General features: G+C 41.5%; 1 protein-coding gene across 1 annotated transcript in view; it reads left to right on the top strand.

The window, feature by feature from the left end:
- Nucleotides 1–21,724, top strand: part of LOC124160178 (zinc finger protein 704) — a 360,385-nt gene that overhangs the window by 293,879 nt on the left and 44,782 nt on the right. Inside the window, exon 4 of the mRNA XM_046535945.1 lies at nt 6,157–6,377. Within this exon, the coding sequence (XP_046391901.1) occupies nt 6,157–6,377 (221 nt within the window). The remainder of the gene's footprint in view (nt 1–6,156; nt 6,378–21,724) is intronic.

The following is a 21,724-nucleotide window of genomic DNA, read 5'->3' on the forward strand; positions in this document are numbered from 1 at the left end:
GCTACAGTAGGATAATTAAAAAAATATCGCGTTCTAAAACTGACGCGAAGCAAGCAATGAAATGTTGAGTCTATATTAGACGTCATTTTATGCTCACCAAAGATTAGGAAAGGATATTTACTGCACATTTTTCTCCTGAAATGTCCCACTGTACCAGGCCTGGCATTGATTGCCGCGAAATGCTGGGAGTAATGGTGCATGGGCACATATGTCTAACCAAGAAATCGATGAATGAGTGGGTCTTCTTCTCAAGCCCATGAAGTGCGTTTTAACAGCACCCATGATTTTCTTTCGTTTGCCCTGCCAAATTGCGTCCCTTTTTGGTACTCTTTTCTTTGACATTGACCGCAAGTGAACACTTGAAGGAAGGATTTTGGCCACCTATAAGAGACCAGACCAGAGAGATCACACGTGTGAGATCAGCCCAACTTTTTCCGACCACTAAGTGGACTAGTGCTTTGTTATGACATCCATGATTTTATTTCGTTTGTACTGCCTAAACGCATCCCTTTTTGGTACTCTTTTCTTTGACATTGACCGCAAGTGACCACTGCGAATGAAGGATTTTGGCCACCTATTAGAGATCAGACCAGAGAGATCACACGTGTAAGATCAGCCCAACTTCTTCCGTCCATTAAGTGCGCTGTAATAATACCCTTTCCTTTTTCGTTTGCTCTTCCTAATGGCGTCGTCCCATTTTTGTGTTATTTCCCATCGGATGGGGGAGGAGAGAGGCGGAAGGAGGAATTCTAGAGCTTGTTCGTGGGCCCTGAGCAACATCCGGTGGTTGCGAGGAGGGAAAACCGCCCCCCCCCCTGGATGCCGACGTAGCCTGCCGTGGCGGCGGAGGGGGTTGGGTGTTTGGCAGGGGGTGTCTATTTCCGTGCGGGGGCGTATGAATGGGAGGAGAGAATACCAACGCACCGTGAAGAAAGCGGAATTGTAGGGGGTGGAGGGGAGACGGGGGCTATGACGCCCCGAAAATAGGGACTCGCGACTCGATTTATTCATCCTGCCGGTTCCGGCCCAAGTGCGCGGCGTGTATGTTTTCTTCTTTATGATTTGGGGGCGTTGCCGTCCCGGACCCCTGAACGCTGGAAGCGAACCCTTATCTCTACGCCCCTTACACCCTTAAACACTCCATACCCTTTTGTATTTATTTTTCTTTGTTCACCGGGTGGCATTTCTAATGGAAACTCTGGAATCTTATTGCGTCCGGAAAGCCATGAAATATCAGTGAAATGATAATCATACCTGAAATTATGATAATTATTTTTGAATTCAAATGATGATATCTCCTCATTCTCTCACATATATGTCCATCTTCGATATCGGAATGTTCTGATAGCCATTTTTATAACTCTAACAAGTAGTAGTAACAAGTTTATAAGTGAAGGCGTATAATTTAAGCGAGAAATTGTCCAACCAGGACTCTCTCATTTTGAAATTGGTGTTTTATATAAGATTATACCATGACTATAAATATCATCAATTATTTTCATGAAATTGCAATGTTTTTCAGACGATGTCTCTCATGTGCTAAAATTCATTTCTTGTCGAAGTTTTACTGATTTTACTGTCGGGTAATTTTTAAGTGCTTGAACGTATTTATTCTATTTTTATGACGTTTATAATTAGTAAAATTAGTGGTACGAAGTAGCCTGAAAAATAAAGTTTCGTATTTGAGTGAGACCCTGTTTCAGGGAAATCCCATTCGGCCTATTTCCGGTTTCCGACTACTCCGATGTGAGACGGGATCAGTCGACGCCCTGAATATGAGCTTGAATGCACTCATTCAAATGACTTCCTCATCGGCGGGAGCCCAGCACGCAGTCTTCACGGCGTGAACATGGATATTCTGAGTCGCGTTGTATTCCTGGATGTTCCCCCGACATTTCCGGTTGCATTAGTCGCAAACATGCGTCTCTCTGACATGAGAACGGCAGGTCATCATTGAATTAAGAAATCAACTTCACTTTGTGCATTTATTCGGTAGGTACTTTATCAGTTGATCTTTACAAATTGTTGCTGAATAATTTTTCTATCAACGCGGGATAAGTCTTACAGCAATGAATATTAAATTAAATGAAAATTATTATTAAGAAAAGAATGCTGGAATAAGTCAAACAATTATTTTGTAGGCTCTAGAGGTGAGGACTTGTAAACATGTCATTAATTTTGTCAGATGTTGCTGATTAAAATGAAATTTCATTTTCATAATTCGGAAAGTAATTTTTATGTGTCTGCATTTAAAAAAATGTGCGTTAAAAAAGGTTCAACTTTTTTTGCGTTTAGACGTGTGAAATGTTATCTAAAAGAAAAGATTTTAGATAGAAATTTAGCACTAGCGGTAATAATAATGATACGTGTAATCTTTTTCTCATTCATGTACTCGTACGGATTTGTTATGTATTTGGAAATGCGAATTTTTAATGCCTTTTTAATTTTTTCGTGCCGAAACATTCTAAAAATATTTTTTGATTCCATGGTGGATAACTTGAAGCTTTCTCTGGCATATTTTAGCACTACGCACTGTGTTAATGTCGGTGGAAGGGAATAATTCCTAAACAATGTATGAGCCCTTTGTGTCCTCGAGTCCTCTCCGGCGTGGCATCGCGTAACATTTCCCCGTCCTCATTGAATCCGAAATGGGGAAGCAGCGCTCTCTCCAAAGCGGGTCAAACACTTCCCCGTTCCTCTTCCCCGTCTCCTACCGCATCCTCTCGTTGCGCTTAAAATGGGTCAGAAGCAGTCGTTTCCTCACTTTAAATCAACACCTAGAGTGGAGTTTAAGTTTTCAGGCTTGAAGTAAAATCTGATGCTTTCCCGGCGAGTATATTCAAAAAAGGCTATTCGGGCTTCCAGCCGGGTGGTCTCCCTCCATTCTGCCCATTTCAGGCTTGATTCTGCCCATTTCAGGCTTGAACTTGCGGAATTGCGCAATGGGGAAAGATACTTTGTATGTGGATTTGAGACGAAAGCTCTCTCAGCGCAACAAAGAATGAACAGTTACGCAGTACACTGCACTTTTTTAACAGGGACCATTATCAAGGCATCAACTATGCAATGACATAAACCCTCACAACCGCGGTTAAGAAATAATAATAATAAAACATGGAATGTTAGGTGTGAATTTTTTTTCCTTATAACATGCTTCTACTGTGGTCTCCTCGAAAGTACGTTGTTCGTACCCACATGGAAATCAGGAATATATTTGTCGTCGTGTTGAAGAATCGCCTTTAGGGATGGGAAGGGTAAAACTGAAGGCGACGATGGACGAAATCATCGAACTGCTACCCTTTAAACACTAAATGTGATTGACATCTGAATACCAAAGCCGTCTTAGCATACTCCGGGAGCGATTCAAATCCAACAACTTCATATCAGACGGAATGAATAGTAGCAACACTTCGTGCCCTTAAAATTCATTAGCAGCTGCATTCCGACATGAAATCTTCTTTCACACTGTTTCTATTCACCCGCTATTGACGGTACCTAAAGGGTTGGTTTTTAAGTGCCCCCTCCTTCCCTCTCTCCCTTCCCAACCCCCACCAATGCTCGTTTCCCCTCCTTCCAACCCCTAGCAGTGGACGGAATCGATTTTGGCCGTTCTGCTCCGAATTCCCTTTGGTTCCCCGTGACCTCTGGCGACCTATATATCGCCAGCGATGCGCTCGTGCCGCTTCATTCGGGGAACGGATATTTGGGTCACCCAGCGACCTGCATTTGGCCCTCCCAAGTTCAATTCGCTGGAGGGGCTGTTGCCTAGATACGGGGCCGCATGAAATTGGGCTCATTTGTCTCGCGCTTGGGGTACGCTTCTGCTGTACGTTGCAATTTTTTAATTTCTTTGTTTTCGATAATTCCGCACTGTTGTGTAAAAATACAAAATGTAGATGATTATGTAGCCGGTGTGTGAAAACATAGGTGGATATATAAATGTTTGCATGCACTTACAGGAGGTTATTAATGTGCGATTTTCTTCTTTAAAGACGAGTTTGATACCGCAGTGAAGTATTATATATACATCAATTTATGTTTGCTGTGTGTACAACTATCATTATTATTGTCTTGTTTTTATGATAGTCAAACATTAATCTCACGCAGGCATAGTGATTAAACTTAAGGGCTGATTTGGTTAAGTGAATATAGAGCTCACCCCGAACTAGACCGCAGGCATGCGAAATTCACACTTTCAGGGTATGGAATGCAGTTCCCTTCCCTGGGCCACCTCACAGTTCAAGGATTTTGATTTGGGTTGTCATGAGGTTTCACCCCGAATTCGAGTACGGGACGCTGCAATTTAGTAATAGTATAATAGATTTCGATACAATTCGAATATCGAGTTTCAAAAGTCAAAAGATCGAGGAAATCTAGATCGAGCTATGATCTTCGAGTTTCGATCCAAACTCGATTTTTCAACTTCTATCTTGACCATTTCGTTTGATCTCAGCTAGGTCACTACCATTATTGAAGAGTCTGATTTGGAGTGTAGCGCTTTACGGTACAGAAACGTGGAAACTTACAAAGGAGGATGAGAGAAGACTGGAGGCATTCGAGATGTGGGTGTGGCGAAGAATGGAGAAGGTGAAATGGACGGAGAGGAGGAGGAACGACGAAGTGCTGGACATGGTGGGTGAGGAGAGGCAGCTTTTAGATAAGATACCGAGGAGACAGAAGGTATGGATGGAGCGAGTACATAGCGGGGAGGGGATGTTGAAAACAGTGTGTAGAATGTTAGGTAAACGAGGGAGGAGTAGGTAAAGAATAGGATTTTTAGATAGAATGAAAGGAGTATATCTTATTGTGAATTGAAGAGGGAAGTGCATGATGGAAGGGGAGGCTCTCTCGGAATTCTTCCTAAGTACTCCATGGAAACCTAACTTAATCAGTAGAATACTTTAAGAAACTCGTAATCATACACATGAGAAAAAGGAAGTTGAGGGCAAATTCTTAGTCGATGTCCGGCGAATCTTGACTAAATATCGGAAGGAGACAATTTGTTTTCCCCCCTTTACTATGTTATTAGATAACAGCAAATTTTTTCATCGATGGACTCCATTGAATCGACCGCTTGAGAGACCGTGAAAAACCGTATACGCATCCTCTTAAATGGGTCGCTTTCGATTACATACAGCTTCCACGATAATTCACAATGATGATGACATCCTCAGCCGTTGATACATTGGCATCGAATGAAATAAATATATAATAATTAATATACAAATAAATTGACAGGTAAGGAAAGACAGGTATAGGAACATGTAATGGGAAAAGGACGAGGACAACGGTGCCGTGGTAGATGGAAGAAAGCCAGAAATCAGAGGGTAAATATGCGACCTGACTGGGACTCGAACCTAGAACCTCCTGGTCGCCGACCAGGTGCGCTACCAAGACGCTTAGACACCATGATTTCGGCGGGGGTTTATAAAAAAAGAAAACTCCCTTAATTATGGCCCACAATAATAACCAATAGATGGCACTGGGGCAGCTCACCACTCACCAGCAGAAGAAATATAATGATATAATAATAAACGAACGTGATGCGCCCGCTCCCAGCGGGCTTCCCCCGCTCCTTTCATTGCAGGTCCACAGACGGATAGGCGCGTTTCTAATTTTAAAATGTAGAAAAAAGGCAGGGTCTTATAAACAAATTTAATTAGAATGTTCATGTACAAATTGAGGTCAAAGGACCTCTTCAATACAACATCGGAAGTAATTACACTATCCTCTGTTAAACGCACGTGATGACTCATACTTACCATCAACTGATTACGTATCAACAGGAGACTTGAATGTGGAATCAGCCGCATTTTGATAAAAGTTATTTAAAGAATGCGAGATATTGTTGCAAATGAACAAATTTATCAGTTTGTGCGCCGTTACGTCAGGAATATTTACCGTTTTTATTATTATTTAAAAACCAATTTAAGGAACCAGTAGCAATTTTAGGAAGTGAGATAAGCCGTCGCATGTTCTCTGATAAATTCTGTGCATTTTGGTACCTCATTTGTAGTTTGGTTGCGTATAAGTTGAGAAAAAGGTATATATACAGTATAAATAATATAGAAGATCGTACACTTGAAGTGTGCAGTTTATATGCAAGTGCTATTGTTTCAGCCGTTTCTAACGTGCGTCTCTTTTTGTCATTCGCAGGTTTCCCATGGGGCGAGCAGCTGTCTCCGTGCAGCAGCGACGCGGCCCTCGGCTCGTCGTGGCAGAGCGGCACGGGCGGCGGGCGTCGCTCCACGCCCTCCCCTCCCCTCTCCAGCGACGGCAGCGTCGCCGCCTACACCAACGGCCGCTGGTCCACGCTCAACACCACCGACGAGGGCATCGTCATCGACGAATTCGAAGAACTGCCCAAGAAGAAAAAGGTCAGTCATGCTCCTCATACTATAAACATCCCTAACGATATTTCGTGGAATTCACGTAATGTGTAATTTCAGAGCAGTGAAGTTTTCTCGGGTTTCACACCGGGTCAGGTCCTCCATTTCTCCTTCCAACGTTTCGATCGACAACTCGCCCATCGTCATCAGGGATCCAGGAATCCAATACCAAATCCTCAAAGTCTCGGGGTATATATACAGAATTCTGCTGGTGAGGGCGGTTCAGCGTCTCCTGATTGGCTGCCAGTCCCCTCGTATTTTTAAGAGGTGGTCCCATATATGGCTTAAATTATAGCCACAGTCTCTGTTGATGTTATTGCTGTTTTATCGAATCTGAATGGATTCTTTTACTACGCGGTCCAAGTATCCATGAGATCGACAGAGAAGCTTCGCTTCTTCCCAGTGAATCATATGATTCTCGAGGATGCTGTGCTCAGCCACTGGCGATTTTTCCATTTGTCCTAATGTTAGGTGTCTACGATGTTCTTTCAATCTGGTCTCAAGTATTTGCTTTCAGTATTTGATTATTAATAAACGATTCGCCCTTAATATAAGACACCGCCTCAGGCGTTACTTTGTTGAATTGCTTAATCATAGAATAAAATAAAATTACTTTATTCTATTCCACACTTTATTACTTTATTTTAAATAGCACGACCCGCGTTTCAGCATCTAATGCTATCATCAGGTGATAGCATTAGATGACCTGATGATAGCATTAGATGCTGAACACCGGGTCGTGCTTTTGAAAATAAAGTGTGGAATAGAACAAAGTAATTTTATTTTATTCTATGATTCGCCCTTAAGGTTGCGACCATTCGTGGCAATATTGGTAGAGGACGGATAGCGTCACCAAAAGCGATAGCAAAATGACCAAAAGGTTTGCGACAGTGTGGATGAAAATCATGTGGAGTTTCACGAGCTATAATCATTCTCCTTTGGTTTATCTAGCTTACAGTAGCACAGCTAACTCAGAAATTGCAAGGGGATTAGTGTTTCTTGATAGACGTTTCCCTTTTCATCGCTGGATATGAGCTTACTGTTGAAATTGGGTTTCAATTATTGCAGGATTTATACCCGCATTCTAAGCTCTCGTTATATTACGCGATTATCGATAATTATTTTACGTTCAGCCCTTCTTCTCATCTAATAGGCTCATTTACTTCGCTGAAATCCTCCAATTATTCAATATCACTCTATATCTTTCAAAATTCAACATCTCCTGATTGTATGCAAGTCGCCCCAAGCTGAAAAATGAGATTTTTTCAAAAAATAGTAGTCTTGGAAACTAAGGAGTTCTGTTGAGTTTAAAAATTATTTTTACTGTTTGAAGTATACGATCTTTCTAAATGCTAATCTTCATGAAAAGCATTCATCTTTCCCAAAACGCGTCTATTCCAGCTTCGCACCGGTACCACTCAATCATCGCGCGTCAAAACCGTCACTTGTTATTGAAAAGCCAAGCAGACATATTACCTTAAGCGATATTGACGGGCAATAAATCTCCTCTCAAGTCACAAGAGGCTATGCGCGGAATAGTTAACGCGGAATATATCTCCTCTTGAGAATACGAAGGTGTATGGAAAGCGCCCTCAGGCCTCAAAACAAATGCAAATGTGACATCGGAATTTCTCACTTGCGACTTACCGAGTCTTTGTATGTACCCTTAACCGCAAATGAAACATACCGAAAGATTTCCATCATCATTGACGCCATGCTATTTTATAAGTGCACACTAAAGAAAACTTTGACATATAATAACAGCCTGTTATTTGCTAAGTAGTTACCATCATGAGCACCTCTCTTAAAGAACCCTCAGTAGCGTTCGTGTAGCATTAATTGGTAAAAGAACGGTTCTGAATGTATTTTCCCCTGTGCTCCGACCTACAATAGTGAGCGGTCCGACGATTTGTAATTATATTACTTTCACCTTTTCTCTGGAATATTTTAATTTCATTTCCGCTGACACTTTCGCTTCTCGAGAGCATTTTTCTTCAGTGAGTCGAAAACGTTTTCTATTGTGGTTCAAATATGTGCGATAATTATGATACATACAAATATACATATGGTATGGTCAAATATATGTGGCAAAGAAAAAAGCTTTCAAAATACTGCATGGGTAAATAATCTGAATCTGTTTCTACGGCGAAATTCGTGCGGTATCAATTGGTAAATGCGGTTCGGAATGTATGTATTTTTCCCCTGTGTCCCACCCTTTTTCTCCCTGATGAACGGTCGTATTCGAAGGGAAAATTCTTCAGACTGCTTTCGGAAAGATTACTTAATTACTTAATTTTGATGACTTAATTTAATATTAATACTTTCCGAAAGAAAGTTAATGGGGTCGACAGAGATGTTCGAAATGTAATTATATATCACGCGGGGTATTTCAATGCTTTTTTGTCAGAAATCGAAGGAGAAGCTGTCTATAGTTTCCATATTGATCGATAATGAATGGGAAGAAAGTCCGTACGAAGACTTAATAATCTGTGCCACAATCCTTGTCGTTAGGAAGAGTGGAAGGTGTTGGTTGCCGCTGCGAGGGGAGCGAGGGGATGGATCATGCATCTCTTCCTCTTCTTCCATTTTCCCTGCTTAACCGTCTTATCGTAAACGCTTTCGATTTTCAAAAGCTAGTTGCTCGTTGATTCCCGCATGAACTTAAAATTTGAGGCATCGAGTGATTACTGATGCTTCTAAAAAATTGAGAACACTGAAAAATATACATATATGCAAAAAATATACAATTCCCTCGTAATACGTACTTATAAACTTATACTGTGTTCAGATTTTATGTCGAAATAGCTCTCCTCTTTATGTCAATTGAATAAAATGAAAATAATTCAGAGAATATTGTAATGAGTAATTTTTAAGATAATTGGGATCTTTTGAAAATCTTGAGAGCGAGACGGGACAACATAACTGGCCGCAAAATGAGACACGATGGACTGATGAAAACAGCCGTTGAAGGATAGATCGGCGGGAAGAACGGCTGAGGTTTGAGGTAGTGCATATAACAGGTGATAAAGGGTGTAATACAGGCAGGATGATGTGAGTAATGACAGAATAGTTGATCAGAGACTTGGATGGCGGGCTGCGACAAACCAATGCTTGCCTTTGTACTGTTCATGGTGACGATGACGATTACCAAATATTCATAACTTGGCGATAAACCTTGTCTCCCGCCTTTCATGAATCCCTGCTGCATTGATTGGAGGGATTTGTGCGGAGCTTGTCCTCAGGTGATATGCGAGCGTGTCCCGTGATCCCTCGGTTACCAAGTAATTACTATTCCGAATGACGTACGGCACTGCGCTCGAGGATATTTCATTTTTTTCCGTACGATGCGGGAGTGGCGGCCAGTGAAGTCGTCGTTGAAGGGTGCGTAATCGGCGCGGCTGTCTCGTGCCACTGTGTTTATCAACGCGAGCGGTTTTCGTCTCTTTTATTTTTGCCGTGGCCCCTCCCTCAGTGGGCGAAAAAGATCGTTAAAAAAAAGTCCCCCGAGGGAACTCCACCCCCTCTGCTTCAATGGTTCCCCCGGGGGGGGGGGGGGGGGGGGGGGGAGTTGCCTTGGTTGCGTGTTTTGTTTGTTGTGGAGGGTGGGGGGAGGTATTTGTGTATGTGCTGAAAAGAAAACAAACAAGGTGGGAGACACATCAATGATAGCGCGAGGATGAGTGGGAGTGGAAGAAGATGAAAATGCCCCTTTGGCCCTTGCTTCCAGGGGACGTATGCCGGGAGCCTAGAAAGGGTCCTCAGCCTAACCCCCCTCTCCTTTTCCATTGACGAAACAATTTCAGATGAAAGGAAGGCCCTTGAATGGAAAGAGAGAGAGAGCCTAAGATAAAGCGACGAGATTTCATTTCTTGTTCACGTGTGTAGTGCGCGCTTTCTTGCATCAACCACGTTGTCCCAGGGAGAATATTTTATGTTGCGGAAGACGGAGGGGCAAGTACTTGGAGTAAATCGAGAGGGACACGGGGAGAGGTTCAAGGAAAATAAAAAAATTACATAAGGTGGGTAAAAATATTCCGATCCCGTGTTTATATAGGGTTCTACACCGTGGTTTCGGTCGTCAAAGAGAAGTTATCTCGGTTTTTCGAAATTGCTACGATTTCTGAGCTTGCACCGGCTACCAATCCTCTGACTTAAATTTTAAGGGTCCTCTCCGTGATTTGATTCAGCTGAATCGTGATTAGCTCGAGGTATTTATAATCTATCTAGTGGGTTTCCTTCAGAAATCCCGCTAACATAATTCGAGGTCTCCGAGTAAGATCAGTTACGCGTGGAGAATATGTCAGCCGAAATTTGATTTTCGAGGAGCTATAATCACGTTTTTAAACATCCGCGGATTCTAACTGTGAGGTAGAAGGGTTATCAGTCTGCGTGTACTATAATCGAGGGTTTCCCCTCTCAAATGGGTTTGCGGTGTTGCCCACCACCCCTAGATGTCCTCGATACGCTTTTTCGTTCGCATAGGGTGCAAGTTTGCTGTTGGCTACTTAAAAGATTATTCTTCATGAAATCACGGCCGATTTATTCATCAACTACGCAGGTCCCCATCCGATTTTATGTACTTTCATGTTAGCACTTAGCGCTGAATTGACGGTGAATTTCCTGTTTTTCATTTCAACTATACTACTCATACCTGTAATTGTTTTCGAGATAGTATCACGCTCCGGTACGGAATGGGGAAATCTTTTTAATTAGAGCATGTTTTTGGGATTTAATGATATAAAATGAATTTGAATTCAGCTCTCCTTGCAGCGGTCCGCATTTTTTCCAGAACACATACAGGAGCGTATACGCAGCAAAAATTCATTTTATACGCATTCGTTATCGGAATACGCCTTTTTCGATTTTTGACATTTTTTTTAAATATACTTTTCCCATCCCCCCTCGCAGCTTCCATTTTCTCTCGTTCATAAAAAAAACCTTCTTCAACCCCCACTACGTATATATTCTCACCGTTTTGTTCTCCCTTCGCCCCACACCCCCGTCCCTTGTATCGTTGTGTCCGCCCCCCCTCTCCTCTGGTAAACACCAGGAGGAGAGAGGGGTTGGTGGGGGGAAGGGGAGGATTCCGAAGCGGAGCGGGGGCCCTTTCGTGTTGTTGGCGGTGGGCCCCGTCAGCCGGCGCTGCCAACGTTTAGGCGCTGCTGCTACGGGCACCGTTCGATCGATGTCGGTTTGTTTTGGTCGGAAGAGGGGGGGAGGGGTCGCTGGGAAGAGGGGAGGGAGGGGGAAGTGAAAGTGAGGGAAAGGGGAAGGGGGAATTCTCGTAGTTATCGGTGTTACTCTCTTACCATAAGGATTTGTTAAAGGACTCATGTCTGTCCTAATGGAAGGTATAGGTTGTATTCGTTTACCCCATAGAAACTTATGACAACACGTACTTACACGGTAGATATTGAGCTACGTTTTTCCACGTAAAATAAACCTTCTTACGTGGAAAAACCTTTTTATGTGGAAAAACATGGTTTAATTTTCATTCAACAAGACAATGAATGTATTCTTGTAAATTAATTGTGTTGTGCAATATGTGTGTGGAACTCCTGTTGCCAAGGCCGTCATCTGCTGTTGACGGGGAAGCTGGAAATAAATAAATACAAAAAATCTCAATCAAAAGAGGGTAGACATACTTTTAAGTGATACTAAAGGGTAGTCAAAATGGCTGCGGTAGAAAAGGTAGTAATTCATAAAGATAGCACAAGGGTACAATATATTCCAGCGGACAGCAAAATTGCTAAATAATCAGCGGTGCACTCACTTATCTGTCACGGCGACCCGCGAAGGAGGGGACGATCTAGACTTATGAGAACCTGTCCGCTCCCTTCCATCGCCGCGAATGCCTAACATTCCAATCCATTATTTCGTATCCCGCTCATAAATTGCTATAAAAACATTTCAGGCAAGCTGACAGAGGGCTGGGGGGATATAGTGAACACGGTGGCACGCAAGGGGGGATGACGGCACGAATCACGCAATGTATTAGTGGGACAGGCGCACGCCATGCATACTTCTCATGCACCACGTGTTGAACATTAGAAGCAGATGACTGAAGTGTCTAGGGACGTTTTCAAAATTCAGCAGTACTTTATAACAGTACTCTGCCTTTATGATGAGTGTCTAATGATTGATTAAAACCTATATATGAAATCATTATGTTTCAACTGTTGCATATTATTCCTCGATCAAGTCAAAAGGTGCGCTAGGATGTTGCTGGTGTATGTTTAAACAGTAGATGTAGGGTATCATAAGGAGTACAGCTTTCACTATCTTTTTGAGTCTTAATGATATGGTGAGTAATCTTCGCTGTGGGACTAAGGAGAGGAAGAAATGTCAATTTTATCTTGGTTCCAGAAGAATTTGACAATTGCGTCATCAAGCGCTCAATCGAACTCATACTTTCTTCATGAAAAGATCATAACTGTAACATTGATGAATAGTCCTGTGTAATGCAAGTGGCTAAGAATTATAATTAGGCTACCTAGTAGGACAATTGAGTGGAGATTTCCGTCAGAATGATCTCACGATTAAAGCTTTGTCCTGACTTTCGCCGTCCACGATTGCCGAGAAATAAAAAATCTTTTTCATGGTCCCTCGGAATGTATATCATGAAACCATGTCGTTTCAAGATTCCTGCTGGTCGGTTGGTCTTCTTATATGAAAATAATTTCTTATTTTTTCAACTTAATATTAGGACTGTTGATCAAGTTGTTCTAACAAAAGAGTAGCGTTGTGCCGCCGTCATTAGACGGAGGTAGTGGGCGGCTCCCCCGTCACTGCGGCCACGTTGTCCGCCAAGAATTTGGGGCGCTCGCCGGAGAGCCGAACACCGCGCCCCCCGCAACCCCCGCGCCAGCCGCACCCCTGAGGCAAGTATGGTCGATCGATATGCATTCATTTGTTTACTTTTTCCGGCGAAACAGGCGACCGCCCCTCCTCCTTCCACCTAAATCCCTCCTCCCTTCCTCTAACCAACCCCCCTGTCACCATAATACCATTTCCTCGATACATACCTAGTGTGGGCCGAAACCTGGAACATTATAATGGCATCGTGCGGGAAGTTGTTTGCTTTTCCATGGTATAATGCTCTCGCGTCACGCATTTACACAAATTACAGATTGACACACTCCCTAATAACCTTTACAACTTCCGTTGATGTAACTATTCTAAGAAACCTCTACCTTATGTCTGAGTCATTTCATCAGGGGCAGGATGATCGGTTTCCCAGTGAAAGTAGCTTATTGTATTAGTAGGGAATATTTTCAAGCAATAATTTCTTAAATAAACCATTGGTTTTTATTCCATAAGACGAGCGTCTCAGGATTAACACGGTGAAGCTTTTTATACCGAAATCATGCAGGGAATCTCCCTGATTCTTAGGCACTATATTGGATTGTTCATTTTTCCTTGTGGTAATATTTTCTGTTTCTATTTATACCGTTATCAATTCTGAGCGTATAATTAAGTTTGGAAGATCGAGAGTTACATGGCACTCTGTACTTTGGGATGATAATGTTGTCATAGCAGCGTCGACTGTAAATGGAGCCTTTATATATATTTCACTGTGATCAAGAAGGTCGGGATATGTATTTATGTGTCTAAGTTGTTGACTGTGATTGTAAAGGGCCTAGCTTAACAAGCTCAAATAAATGAGTTAGATAAACATGGAAATCTCCATATTTATCCATCTCCACGGAGTCATATGCTTAAAAATCGTTCCGCAATCGTAGTTTCCGATTTATTATATGAATTGTAATGATGAAATCTAGATTTGAAGCTATACCTTGGGCATTTACCTTTCATGCAGCTGGCAGCGCGAATTAAAGCAAAATCCATCTGGTTGCCGCTTCGAGGCCCTCCGCCTAAGGTCCTTCGCACGCATTAGGGCCCCTGGCGTGCACGTTCTCATCTCCCGTCAAAGCATCGATCCGATTGGATGTGGCGTCGGTATGGGATCTGACGGGATGCGTGCACTGCACACAGCCAAAGGCAGCCTCGCTTGCTACTCACGGCAACTCAAGGCTGGAAATGAGATTGCCCGTTTAAGCTCCGCCTTTTCCAGGAGTTGAATAAATATCCATTTTTTTCCTATAGGATACTTCGATTCATTTTCTCTCGCCTCTCAAGAAATAAATTATTGCAACACCTTCTTTCCGTACAGAAATTCCACAAAGAATCAAATCATTCGACTCGACAATTATTCGAACCCGCATCACCTGATTTGCAGTCGAATGCATTAGTTAGTTAAGCTGCCGAGACGTCATTCCCCTTAGTGGAAATTCGTGGAAAACACCGTAAAAGATGCCTTCTTTCTGTGTGACTTTTCCATCCCCTGCATTCATGCATGTGGGTATATATAACCTCTATTTTTTAGCTACTCTATACGTAAACAATGCAATTTTTCTAGCTACGTGGTTCTCCATTGAGATCCCCTGTTTGTTATCGAAGCCGCTTTATTTTTTTATGTCTGTCATCCTCTTATCCTATCTTCACATCCACCACATTTTTTACAGTATCTCTGAAGTCATCAGTGTATGCATTCTCCTCTCTTTTATACTTTGTCTTCTCATTCATTCTCAGGTACTTTCCTTTCTCAGAACACCTATTAATATGAAATTCTTCAAGATTTCTATCTGCCGTGGGTATTATTCGTTTTTTTCTGCAGGATATTTAAGATGGTAATTGATTTTATTGAAGTGCTGTCCCGATTTTATTTCTTTTATAGGAAGGCGTGTATGGTTTACGAAAGGCTCATGCTTCGGGTGACGACGAAAAGTCATAAGTGAGTGCGCAAACTTCTATTATACATGAGCGTTGGATTAGTGTGTTCCCACATTTTGTACGGAGGAGATTGACAGGCCGGAGTAATTGAAAATTTGTTTCGCTCCATTGGATCCATATTTGCAGAGGGGTAAGCAAAGAGGAATGAAGCGTATCAACATGCTTTTAGAATCAGTTCCTGTTATGGTCGCGGTATAGGCTTGAATGAGTTCCGGGAACCCTCCATCGCTCCTCATCCCTGCGTGGAAACAGGGCACGCTGCGAGAGTCCAACTGAAGAGCAATCAGTTCTCTTAATTATATTTTCCCGGTATCCAATGAAGAGGAAACTGTTACAGGGAAAAGGGAATGAGAACCATAAAAAATCACCTTTTCTCCCAATTTTAGGAGTATATTGATTTATCTGAGGGGTTTCAGGATGAGTGTCAACTTTACTATTCGAGGAAAATTTACTTATCTAAAAATAACTATTAACATTACATATCCCGATCGAAGGAAAATAACTAGCACAATGGAATTACATTAGGTTATATTTTAGGGTAGCCAACGTAAAGGACCGAAAAAAATTGATGCATCACAGTGAATCAGTGAATCTATATTCATTCTTAGATACCTAGAGCTTTATCTGTACGAGAGGATAGTGAAAGTCGCATCTTATTGATAATCCTCGTTGATAAGCGTGAACAGTAGGATTCACTTAGCGTTAGAGTCACCTTTTTTCTGAAGGTATTGCCCTAGCCTCAAGTTTAATTCGATTTTATTAAAAATGTTTGCGGGTAGGGTTCGTTTTAACATCGGGAACGGAGCTTGCGCGATAAATTCGAGCACCTGGCCAAATGAATGGTGCCTCATTGCCTCTGGCTCCGATGAAACGCTTAGCCGTGGAGAAGTAACTTGTAATTTTATTAAAATATTATTATTAACCCCGCATGAAACTGGAAACAAATTTGGCATTACTTGAGGAGATTATTAATATTCATATTTTCGTCCACGCCAGAACCAGTATGCCTCAGAAATATAATCAGAATTAAGTTTATCCTTGAAATGCATGCAACCCAACGTGCATTTGTGTTGTGCGTGGAGTATACATGCCTTTATCGCTTGACATAGTTCAGCTCGTTGTTCTACGTCACTATCGCGACATATCCGTCATTGCTTATGTACGATTATCCTTTGGGTCTTGTAGTTGTTAAAAATATTTATGAACTATTCATATTTTATTTACATTCACGAAATTTATCCAGATAATTAGATCAAGAAATAATTCCTCTCACAGGCGCACATATTTCAGATTTGAAAGGAAGGTTGTATTTTTTATAAGGTATCTGAATGGGAAAATAGCCCTGGATATAATTAAGTACTTAAATTGCTTAATCTAATCTATTAATTCGTTTTCCAATCGTTAGCTCCAATCATGTTGTCCTGCGCTTTTTCCGTATTTCTTAAGGAATTTATTTATTGGCGATTTTCCCAATTGCCCAGCGAATAATTTTTATCGGCGGGAACGACTATTTACACGCACTTATGTACCGTTGCCGGTGAATGTGTCAGTATTTTTATCGTCCTGTGTCAATATTTGGCGTCTCATGTTGTATTTTTTCTATTTATCGGCTCTTCGTATTAGTGATCTAGTACTGCACTTCAACGCTGTTTTCATGTGCAACTTTGGTTGACATCGAATACCTTAAAATGGCGCGTGATTTATATTGTGAGGTATATAAAACAATTATGAGACCATTTCCTCTCGCGTGCGCCGTATTTTTAATGGATTCCTTTGATGTACATCTTCCTCCTCTCTCCACCGCTGCCATTTTTACAGGCCCTAATGCGTATTTGCTTCCTCGTCTGCTGCGTGACGCATTTGGCCGCTATTCCTTTTCCATCGGCAAATTGCGCGCATCGCCGCTTCCACGCGGAGCGCTCGCTCTCCGTTGTTTACGTTCGTGTTTCCCAGGGAGCGGCGCTGCTGTCTCTCTGTTTCTTTTCTGGAGGGCGATATTTCCCCCTCCTCGGTTGCTGACTTCGACTCGCTGCCGTTCTGGCTGCGGCGCCCTGAGCTGTCGTCGGCAGAGCCTCGTGTGAGATACCAAATGTATTTCCTGATAGGAACCGTTGTCTCTAATAATAATAACCACGGCGAGCGTCACATTTCCGTAGATACCCTTTAAAAATCCAAACATCCCTTGCAAATTCCTGGGAAGGTTTCGGTGATATCTCTGAGGCCCGCTTCAATTGTGTGCACAGATTTTGGAATAGCTGAACCGGAAATAGAATGTTTTCATCGGACTCAGACAAGTATATAATTCATGATAAATTCGTTTGTACAACAACCCCTGTCATGTAACACGCCCAAGGTGCGCCGGTAATGAGTGCCCGACCTGAAACACATCTGACTTCCTTAATGGCATTTTTTCTTCCATCATCGCTTTCGTTTCATTTCACTGCGATAAAACTGTGTATTTGATCTACAACCAAAAATTAACTCACTCTTCATTGTGAAAGTTAAAAAAATAGTTTGAATATTCGCTTTGGTGGTCTGCTGATGAGGGTGGTGGTACCGCTTACGTGTTTCGTATGGTAGGAAATGGTTAACTAATGTATTTTTTAAATCAATACTTCTAGTCTTAGCTTTAAAAAATATTGAGGCAACTTATTGGATTTTCTCGAGAATATAATCGATCAGCATGGCACTTACATTTAATATTAAAGTTGTAAAATTTTTCCATTAGCTTGAGCGTCTGATGAAAAGCCGTATTCTACTTTAGGAAATTGTCCTACCTGAGGGTAAATCTAAGGCCGTTGTTTTAGCCTCATTGATGACTTAAGTGTAGTGCTATCTGCTAGCTAATTGCTCGAGGTCGCTACTTTCTGATTTTGTTTTGATCGAATTCCTTATCTATCTTTCTTATCTATCTCTTGCTCGCCTAATGACCCTCATATCCCCAGCTGACGCCGTGTGTTGAATCTCTACCACTAACCTATCGTACTGTGCGCTACCTCAACGCTTCTCCATCCTTTGAATCTATGTTCCATTCCCTCTTTCCATTTGTCCTCCCTAACCCACCTCTTCAAACAATCCTTCGCTCCCTTCCATTTGATTGGCGCAGAGGAGTGCTCATAGTCGCTGCGTCACAACCAAGGTTGTTTTCTCGCCTGTTTGAGTCCTTTTTTCTTTTTCCTAATGCGCGTCGTGAGCTCTCTTCCCAGAATTTAATGTGCCGAGCGCTGTTCTGTTTTCCTCCTCGCACTGTGAGACGTCACAGTTCCGCGACGCCATGTGGGATTTCCGCGGAGGAAGCCGGCCGGCCGGCGAGCTAACACCCTCCCCTCCCTTCCCATACTGCCTTCACACTCCCCCTCTCTCCTTCCCATCCCCTTCCCCTCTTTATTCGCGGAACCTTCGGTGGAATACTGGAACGATCTTGAGTGGTCTCCGCCGGGACTGAACAACTCAAAACAAATACATATCGCGTGTTTTGTTGCAAGTATTTTTGCTTTACGAAAAACATCCTTCGACCTTAAAATGCCAAATAATGTCCCTCTGAATGTGGGATATTCTAACATTATACTTTGATGGAATACTGGGACGATGTTTCACAGTTTTCGTCGTTTATGAATGTATCATAACAAAAAATTTTGCACGTTCTATTAAAAAGTATATTGCTTTCATGTGTGACATCGAATGATGTCAAAAAGCAAAAACATGCAACAATGTGAGGCGTCCTTTGTGCCATTAGCTTTATTTATTCATAGTATTTATTTACTAAAAGCCCAAAAATTAGTGTGGTTAAAAGTAATTCTAATAGTGCAGTGAGATTTATATTAGTTTTTGTTCACTACCTAATTTATGTATGTGTTGTAGTCCATATTTTTCGTATTACTAGCATCAACATAAAGGTCCAGGTGAACATTCAGATTTAAAATGTTTTTTCCATTAAAATGTAACCTGTATACACCAATTTAGTTATTTATCAGCCAACGAGGTTCACACACTGAAAAGAGTATATTTCGGAGAAATTTTATGGGGCTGACATTTCTTTCCTTTCTCGATGGAACTTTATCTATGTATTTCTTTTCATAGCCTTTTTATTCATGAACTCCGCTGGCCCCTAATAACTTGAGACGGCGTTTTTTCCCCACACGTGAATGTTATTTCCCTTGAAGTTCTTTCGCGCCCGCCATGGGCCATTTAAATGCAGGCGACGCGAACTCTATCTACGATTCCTTCCTTTTAATTCGTCGTCTTTTTTGTGGCCGAATGAAAATGTGACAGTTCCTTGACCTTGCTTGAACCGCAGTGGAGGTCAATGGTATCGCACGAAATCCGATAAAAATACCCTGCTATCCAAAACTGCGGCTTTATTTCCAAATTGTAGTCTTATCTCCGCTTGGGTTCGACACTTTTTTCATTGTGATTCTATATGCCTTCGGTGTTTTGACGACTGGTTCACTTCATTTGTTTTCCTGCAAAATTTTTACGCCGAAAAACTCCCTTGATATCAGAAACGAAGAACGATCTAGTTTTTATTGACTTACGTGGTTTTTGTCTTTCGGTAATTTTTGCTGATGCAACTCATGCGATGTTTTAAATTATATAATGGGTAGATATGCATTTTAGTAGGTGAATATTTACGAATTGGCTAGTGCCTGATCTTTAACCTGCACTTCTTTATTACTTTTTAAATTTTTAATGGTCATGCGTCACTAAGTAAGTTGTGCTGAACCAGGGGCGCAGCTAGGAATTCACTCTGGGGGGGGGGGGGGGTTTAGGTGCAACTAATACCGGGGTGTGTGGGGGTATGGAATACCCACCAGGATAAGCGGTAGGTGCGAGATTAATAAATTGCGGAATTTTAGGATAAATGGTTCAAAATAGTGGATTTTACGGCTTTCTGACGGATATTTTATTAATCCTTACATTATTATATTAGTAATATCAATCCAAATAAGTAAAATGGATTAAACTTAAAAAAATCTCTGAGCTCTGGGGGGGGGTTTTTAACTCCCAAAACCCCCCCCCCTCGCTGCGCCAACTGTGCTGAACAATATTATGTGAGGTGGTATCATTTGAAACTGACATTAGTTCCGTTAAACTTCAGAGATATATCTCGCTGTGTTCAGCACATATTGCTTCTAGGATTTCCTAATTCACTTTGGTCTCATAGATGTTTGTTCAGTCTAAAAGCCTCCGCAGTTGGCCGGTGAAATACTCTTTGCCATTTCCTGTTTGCCTTGAGCATTGAAATAATCCATTTCCTCGTTGACTAACTTTGATTAACCCTAAACCGGTGACGTGCGGTCTGAGAGACCATTCTGCGTTTCTAAAATTATGAATATTTTCAAAATTGCTATTTCTAAATATCTATAATCCTCGTGAGCGTCTTAATTTTGTATATTGAGGACATAGTACTCTTAAAATTTAACGTTCTTATTATTTATTTCTGAAAATTTGCAACTGAATTTGAGTAGCGGTCTGTGATACCTCACGTCACTATATTGGAAATCCAATAAATGTAATCCTGGTGGAAATGACTCAAAAAGTTGTTAAAAACAATTCCTAGTGATTTTTCAAGGATAATAATAATAAATAATGTGTAAGGAAGCATTTTTAGTTGCATAACGTGGATAATCAAGTGCTTAATTAAAAAAGTACCATAGTAAAAATAATAACTCAAGTGTTTTTTATGTAAGTTTTTTGATCCTGTTTAAAATAATAATTTTTACTGAAAAAGTTGGTTCGTATTGGGAATGCATAATATTAAATATAAGTTTTGTAATAGTTGAGATGTCAAAGAAACGGTAAGCTAAGCAATAAAAATGACTTTGCAACGTTTTACGAATTTTTGTTTTCTTGCGGTCTCCTAGACCGCACGTCACGGGTAGTGTAAGAAGAATTGCACGTCACTGGTTAAGGGTTAACCCGGAATGCAGGATACATGTAGCAGTTCTCATGGAGGAAGCTTTGCTTTGCGATCGAGTGATAAAAACAATGAGGCATATCCGCTCTTACAGTGGAGCGTTGGGAATGGGTGTGGCGTAAATCGATTGAAATCCTATCGGTCGGTTTATTGTGTGGGGATTAAATTATTATGTGCCCTCGGAGGTTTCGCTGGTTTACATAAAACGATTGTGAGAGGCTCCTTTGGGTTGGTGATCCTTATTAAGTGCAGACGCTCTAATATGCGCCTAATTAATTGGCAGGAAATAGGTTGATCTATATCATGCCCATTTTGCTGTTCGCATTCGAGCAAACATTCTATGAACTATCATAATTCTCATAGTTGCAAACCAGTTACGTAGCTATTAGCAAGGAACGTAAGTATTTCCTTTCCTAATATATATATTGTTTACACTTCGACTTACTTCTTGTCGTTTTCAAGGATTGCGTAAGTTTTGGAGTGTTATTCAACTAAATAAAAACTGTGTAAGACCAATAGTGCATTTTCAATGAATTTCACTTAGGTTCTGAACTGGTTCGACTGCCATATTGCATAATTCCGTGATAACAAAATATGACCCATCGAAAAATTCCGATACGTCGCT

Source organism: Ischnura elegans, chromosome 6 (assembly GCF_921293095.1).
Source record: "Ischnura elegans chromosome 6, ioIscEleg1.1, whole genome shotgun sequence".
Lineage (NCBI taxonomy): Eukaryota > Metazoa > Arthropoda > Insecta > Odonata > Coenagrionidae > Ischnura > Ischnura elegans.